Here is a 7,058-nt window from a genome sequence, read left to right on the forward strand (position 1 = left end):
GGCCTCAATGTGCAGGTCTAAATAAAGACCAAGGATTCAGCTTGCTGCAGTCTGGAGCTGAAAGGAGTCTCAAAGATTACAGCACAGCACCCACATGCTGTTTCTCTGCTTCTGGACTTTGGTGCTGAAGATAGGCTACTTAACAACCCAACTGACAATGCCCATGAATGTCATTTATACCTGCAGTTCTCGCTTGTGTGTGCATGCTTGCCGGCTTGTTTGCTGTCCCTGCACCTCATAATTGAATCTCTGTTAGGGAAAGTGGCGAACCCAGCAGCAAAAACTGCAGTATTCATAACCTCAAGACCCCAGATTAACCAAAGAGCCTGCAACCAAGTGTGGATGCATGTGGACAAAAGGTTACCCCCCCCCAAAATCAGACATAGTGGACTGGTTAGAAATGACCCCACAAATGTCCTCTCATCTCAGGAATTGTCCTTAAAGAGGAGTAAGAGTTGTACTCACTGCATCTCCAAACCATATACGGACTGAGGCAGAGTAGGAGATGCAATAAAGTAAACTGGTGTCTATGAGTAATTGAGGAGGGGTAGGACAGTCTCCGATTGGCTCCAGTAGCCCTGCTGTGAACTATCTGTATATGTGGACTTGTCCAAACAGACTTTGAAAGAAAACATTGCTGCAGGTTGTTAAGAGAGGCTTTAGAGTATGTGCTCAGAAATGACACAATGACCAACTGGATGTTGTGGTTGTTCACAGCAACACTGTGTATTCTGATGCTTTCATTGCACTTAATCTGCGTATCATGGCTGGAGCAGTGATGCTTAGTGCTCCCTTCAAATATTTCTTTTTGAGTGATTGTTGTTGTGGTATGTGGTCATATTGTGAGTCATGCTGTATGTCTGAGAAGATATGAGGTTTGGCCACTGTGCAGCAGAACCATGTTTAGTAGCACTGCCTGCACTTGCACATAAGCCACAGGTTCTTACTATACCACTACAACATGCAGTGCTGTGCAAATGTCTTTAGTCACCCTTGATCTAATCAGATGCTTTTCAGATAGTGTTACATGGTAATGCATGGTACTTTTCTATGTTCTGTATTCCATCACTTTTGAAAAGATTTCCAGTGAAAGATTTCCAAACCCTGACGTTTTCTCTGCTGTGGTTTACAGTAGACATGCACTGCTGTGCTTTCTCCTGACCTGCTCCATACATATTAACAACAATTTTAACCAAAAATGTAAAATTTGGATCCATCACACCTGTTTGAACTGCGTCTTGTGTAATTTGGCAAACCTCAGCCTTTTCTCCCCCATTCCCTTCATTAAGAATGGCTTCTTGACAACCACCCCATCCACTGAGACCATTTCTGATAAGGCTTTAGTGAAAAGTAGATGGATCACCTGAAGGCCCAGTTGTATTTTTCACATCTGGTGTCAGGGATTTGCTGGATTCTTTGCTATTTCTTAAAGATGCAACTTTCAGATATCGTTCTTTTGCTGTAGATGTTATTTTAGGCCTGCTACTTCTTCTTTTGTCTTCCACTTGACCAGTTTCCTCAATTATATTTAAGGATACAAATCACATTGTGCTGGTGTATGACACGTTTTCAGCTAATAGCTCTCGGTGAATCACAGTGTTGGTGCAAAACATATAATTTTATGCCTGTTATAATAAGAATAAATGGTTTGTTTTTGCAACAGGCTGATTGTAACAAAGTCACTAAAGATACAGTTTAAAATTTCTTTGCTAAACCGTTTGTTATGTGTAGGGAAAACACTGGTTAATCCTTTTAATTAGATGTTTTATTATACTTGAATGATTCATAGGTCAGTGTTAAGTGGCTTAATAAGCAAAGAAAAACATTCTTTTCTGAAAGTTGTCAGGTAGAAGAAGTCGGCTGAAAATAAATACAAAAGTCAGACAGTCAGAGAAAACCTTGGAAAAGACTTTCAACTATTGCTCAAGACCACTTGGAAGCAATAAACGGTGGTGATGATTGCATGCAATAGTTCAGTATATATGTTTTCCTTTGCAACAAGATGAGTTGAGGATTTAGCATAATGACTTTGAAGATCTCCTGAGTTCACTTTCACTGAGAACTGTCAACAGCTTGACATTTGTTGTTTTTATAGAAATGCTTCAATTAATAATTGATTAGGTTCCTTGAATTTTATTTGCGGTCTACACATTTGTAAGGATGAATGTTCTTATTTAGTAATCCCCTGACATTTTATCCAGCACCATCACATGATGACATTTCCTGGTTTAAATTACCAAATGTCACATACTTAATTGTGTCCAAGTGTAAAAGATAAAAATTGTTAATCTGTTGACGTGCGAATCGAGCTCAAGACTTTTGTTTCTTATTAGCCATTCATGCATTATCTTTTTTTTTAAAAATTGTTTGTATTCAAATGCATTTTTAGCCTTTGCCTAAATAATAAATTGGGGCTAGAAACACAGATTCAAGTCCAGACAGTTCATCTGTGTTACAGGTACAGCAGGATAATGAGGTAAGGTAAGGAAGTTTTAGCAGATGCAGTCACAGAGTATGCCTCTAAGGTCTGGAAAACCACAGCTATGGAGGGTATGGGAAACAAGTGAGCAGGAAGAGCAGGAGTGGTTGAAGTTATAGTACAGGGTATGTGGGAGTGGCTGGATGTCAATCTACAGCAGACTGAAGATGGCAACAAAGAATGCTTTATCTGTGACAGAAGACAAATGCAAAGCAGTTTATCTAGTCTGGTGTCTTGTTTTGACCCCTGTTGTGTTTCTAGTCTATTGAGTTCTGTCTCCAAACTGCTACACAGCACACAGATCAGATATGAAACAGATCAGACGTCACTATTGTTTGCTCTAAAATACTTTTGTGATCTTTATTTTGAGGCTAAAAAAAGAAAATTTCACACAACAGTGCCCTCTGGTGTTTGACTTTGGGACTCTTTAGCTTAGTCTGATTCAGCTACTCGGGTGGAATTCTTTATTTCTGTATAAAAGGAAAACAAGTGGCCTTGCCATTTGTTATACATATTACCCAGGGATAAAAGAGACAGTAAAAATGAGTTGATAAATAAGCTTTTATTATATATATTTTTTTTCATCAACAGCAGGACCAGCCTTTTATATGAAATTAAATTATTTGACATAAATATGTTTCCTAATTGCTTATTTTAAAAGTCAATAATAAATATGCAGAATACCTGAAAAATGCACAAGTAATAAAAATATATAATGCAACCAACAATTAAAGCAGTTTTTAAAATACTCTTTTTAAATATTTACATTAAATCGTTTCAGTGCAAAAACATGTTCACAGTAAGCGATGGTAGCTGCTCTCAGAACAAAACCTGCAACATCTGCACTTGCTTGCATGTGCAAAAAGCCTGCTGCCTTTAGGGAACACTTAATAAATAAATACGATTCTGGGACAGTTTCATTTCAGGGGATACATCAGTCCTTTTGCGTATTTGATGAGTCCTGTTTTTCCTGCGATCCATGTGTTGTAGTTGGTGACCTTTGTGTAGACACCTGGTTTATTTTTCAAGGCACAGCCCTCACCCCAGCTCACCACGCCGAACAGAAACATCCGACCTGATGCTCCACACACCAAAGGACCGCCAGAGTCTCCCTGCGGAAAAGGGCAAAACAGCCAGGTGTTAACTAAAATTTCCAGGTTTATCATTATTTTGTTTCCTGATTCACTTTTTCCCTGACAAACAAATATTTTCATGCGAAAACTGTGAAAATATACTCAGAAGGTAACCCTTGACATGTCTTGAGGTTGACAACTAGCAACAAATTTTAACCTAAAGGTAACTCATCTGACATTATGCTATTCAGCACTTTTCAATGTTAGCAAGTGTCTTCAAGAAGAGGAAGAAATACTCTTCAGATCCGCTTTAAAGCTGTCAAAGGTTATGATGCATGCTGCAATTCAAGTTACCACTTCTTCTAACTCACTTCTCTTTTGATGTATATATTTAAAGCCAGCTCAAATGTCTTGTTTCCCATGGCATACCCTGCGCCCTGTCCTTACCTTGCAGGCATCAGTGCTCCAGTCAGGGCTTGCAGCACAGAACATGTTTTCAGTGATGCGTTTTCCGTAGTGCACTTCTTTGCTACAGTCAGCGTTGGACATCAGTTTTACCTCAGCCTTTTTCAGATACTGTGAGAACTGGAATGAGCCTGCAACAAAGTGTCAAATGTGAGAAAAGGTTGAGAGAGCAGAGCTCAGTCTAAAGGATGGAGGTCCTGTACTACTAACCTGCGCTCTCCTTCCCAAATCCTGCGATGGTGCAGGTAAAACCAGGAGGTAGCTCAGTGTGAAATGGAGGAAGGCAAGCTATGCGTACAGAAGCTGATTTAGCTGCACGTCCTCCATCTCTGCTTTTGAGCTTAATCAGAGCTGAAATGTAAAAATAAAAACACCCGTAAGTTCTGTGCTCAGAGCAGTTCTTTATATGTGTATATGCACAGTTTAGTCACAACAGAGTTTGTGCTCACCTATGTCGTTATTATAGGTAATATCATTATATCCTTCATGCATGATGAGTCTTTCCACAGCAAACTTCTGCTCACTACTGGCATTCGTTTCATTAATGGCACTCTTTCCCAGGTATATGGACAGATGTGTGAGTTTGGTATTCTCACTGAACAAAAACCAAACACACAAATGTGTAAACATGTCACACACCAACATGAATGATTTTGAAATTACAGTGCGATGACTTCATTGGAGGAAATAACACGGTGCTTTGTTTTCTCACCCATCAGAGAAGCAGTGAGCTGCAGTGAGAATCCAGCTTGGTGAAATGAGAGTACCACCACAGAGGAAGCCATAGCGCTTATGAAAAATGGCAGCAACCCATGGCTGCGACTCTATAGGTGTGACAGAGCCTCCTACAATTTTATGAATCCTCCTCTCAGATGTCTCTCCACATGTTTTCTCTGGAAGGACACATGGGATAAGTCAGCGGGAGCTAATAAAGAGAATCATACCTTGTGATTTAGGAAAAACTGGATTTAAACAACAAAATTACCTGTATCTACAGGTAGTTGAGGAGGCGTCTGTAGTGGTGCAAAACCTTCGTTGGAATAGAAAACAGAAAGCATTAGAAAAATTCAAACCAATCTTCAATAAAATATAGCAAATAGAAAAAGTAAATCACCAATATGAGACTTACATGTGGGAATATCACAGTTTTCTTTCACAGCCCTTCTTTTTCTTGTGACATAGCACCATGGCATGTCAGAATTGTCAGGATTCCTAAAGTACAATTATATTAAACATGGGTTACCTGTTGTCAGACATACAGTATAAAAACATCACATCGGTAGCCCAAAGCATACCTGCAGTAACGATGTCTGCCAAGTCCATTTACATTTTTCAATTGAGATTTAACCCTGTCCCAGTAGAGACACGCGCGACCGGTGGATGACTTGTCAATATTTCCTCTGTATTCACTCCCATCTCCAGACAGACACCATTCTGCAGATCACAGCACAAAGAGGGGTGAGAACATTTAATGCATGCTGTCAAAGTATAAACCTTAAGAACTTTACCTAGACCCACTGAAATGACTTACGTCTTGCTTGTTTGGATGATCTTTGTGAAAAAGCCTGAAAGAAGCATAGAGAAACTTAGTCATACTGAAAAATTTAAAACCTTCTGACCTCCATCAGAATAGCTCTTAAACCACCTCTTACCACATCCACGCTGACCGCTGCAAGGATGGCAACGAGGACAAAGAGATTCATCTTCACTTCTTGTTTTGCTTCTGTTTTTTGGGGATATTTTTGTCTGTGAATTTACAGAAAAGGAACACAACAATCGTGGGTAAATGGAAGGAAACTTGCTGTCCCCTTATATGGTGCTTATCGTTCAACACATGACGGAGACGTGTGACCGCTACGAAACCGCGTGCTTTCTTGCTCCGGTTTTTAAATGTGAAGAGTGACGAAACGTTTAATGTCATGCCAAACCAGTTCAATATTCAACATACAAACACAAGGAAAACACCTCATGTTCTTTCGCCATGCCACTGACATAGATATTAAGCTTCCTGACGAAACGCTGCATTCTTAAGGTTTTAATGTGAGAGCGACAGATAGAGGATGTCCATCGTGTGCAGACTTTAAACAATCTAGCACTACAAACAGCACAATATCTACGCTGATTAACAGTAAAGTCTGCGCACAACCTTATATCACATTATTATTGCAATGTGTGCAGTTCAAACTATGAATTTCTAGATATTCTAAGAACACAATGTCAATTTGATAATGACATAAGAAAATAATTGTGTGGTTAACTTTCAGTGCGCTGTGTTTGACATCAAACAGCTTCATATCTAAGAAATCATGTTCATTCTTAAATATAACTAAAACAGCTGACTGTCTAAAAGTCTAAGACACTTTGCAAGAGAAGTGTTTACCTTTAATTCCAGACTTTCAGTGCCAATGAAGACTATTATTTCTTCCAGTTGACTCTCCTCTCTGTATCTTCTGATATGCACTTGCACTGTTTACGTACTCAGGCTCACACTGATGGTTGTTCTGGTGTTTCTGCTGTGACTCTGCTTGTGTTTCCTCCCTTTTAAATTACCGTGACTGCAAGTGGGAGGGAATTTGTCATGTCCTGTGACACACATCCAGTGAACAGCCCCTTCCTCTTAAGAAAAATAAAAAAAATATATATCCAAAATTGGTCATGTGTACACTGAAACATGTGATTGAAGAATTGCTGTCCAGAATTTGTGGACAGAGTCGGTTACAAAAAACAAAACAACAATAAAAAAAAACGTAAAATAAGACCACAAAAAAGAAAAAAAAATGTAATAATAAGTTTAATAAATTGCAAAATGTAAGAATAAGTCTCTAATCTGTACAGCATTTTTCATAATCTTTTCGTGTACATGGAGCTTACATGAAAGTTCTGAAAATCTGACAATGGTTGCTTAATATCGTTTGTACTGCTTTCATGACATTACAGTGACTGTGCTCAGAGATTAGTCTAAGGCTCTAAATCTATTATGTTAAGCTCTGACGGACTCTGTATGTTTGTCCTAGCTGTGTGTGTTATAGCAGAGCCTTAAA

The 7,058-nt window shown here is 39.0% G+C and overlaps 1 protein-coding gene across 1 annotated transcript; it reads right to left on the reverse strand.

Moving 5' to 3' along the window:
* Positions 1–3,075: 3,075 nt before the first annotated feature.
* On the reverse strand, positions 3,076–6,517 carry plaua (plasminogen activator, urokinase a). Its single transcript, XM_005737189.1, has 11 exons — positions 6,398–6,517; positions 5,670–5,763; positions 5,549–5,582; positions 5,313–5,451; positions 5,147–5,229; positions 5,003–5,047; positions 4,730–4,910; positions 4,467–4,612; positions 4,228–4,368; positions 4,000–4,148; positions 3,076–3,591 (listed from the first exon to the last, which is right to left on the reverse strand). The coding sequence occupies exons 2-11, from the start codon at positions 5,718–5,720 to the stop codon at positions 3,397–3,399; spliced, it is 1,164 nt and encodes a 387-aa protein (XP_005737246.1). The 5' UTR covers positions 5,721–5,763; positions 6,398–6,517; the 3' UTR covers positions 3,076–3,396.
* Positions 6,518–7,058: the final 541 nt, after the last annotated feature.

This window comes from Pundamilia nyererei, unplaced genomic scaffold (assembly GCF_000239375.1).
Source record: "Pundamilia nyererei isolate P.nyererei 1_Seehausen unplaced genomic scaffold, PunNye1.0 scaffold00073, whole genome shotgun sequence".
Taxonomy (NCBI): domain Eukaryota; kingdom Metazoa; phylum Chordata; class Actinopteri; order Cichliformes; family Cichlidae; genus Pundamilia; species Pundamilia nyererei.

Bases quoted from the DNA above. Each gene is read 5' to 3' on its own strand.
- plaua (XM_005737189.1), bottom strand. From the start codon at position 5,720: ATGAATCTCTTTGTCCTCGTTGCCATCCTTGCAGCGGTCAGCGTGGAT. The intron at 5,583-5,669 runs GTAAGAGGTGGT...TGCTTCTTTCAG, and splicing joins CAGCGGTCAGCGTGGATGTG to GCTTTTTCACAAAGATCATC. The intron at 4,911-5,002 runs GTAATTTTGTTG...GTGTCCTTCCAG, and splicing joins TCAACTACCTGTAGATACAG to AGAAAACATGTGGAGAGACA.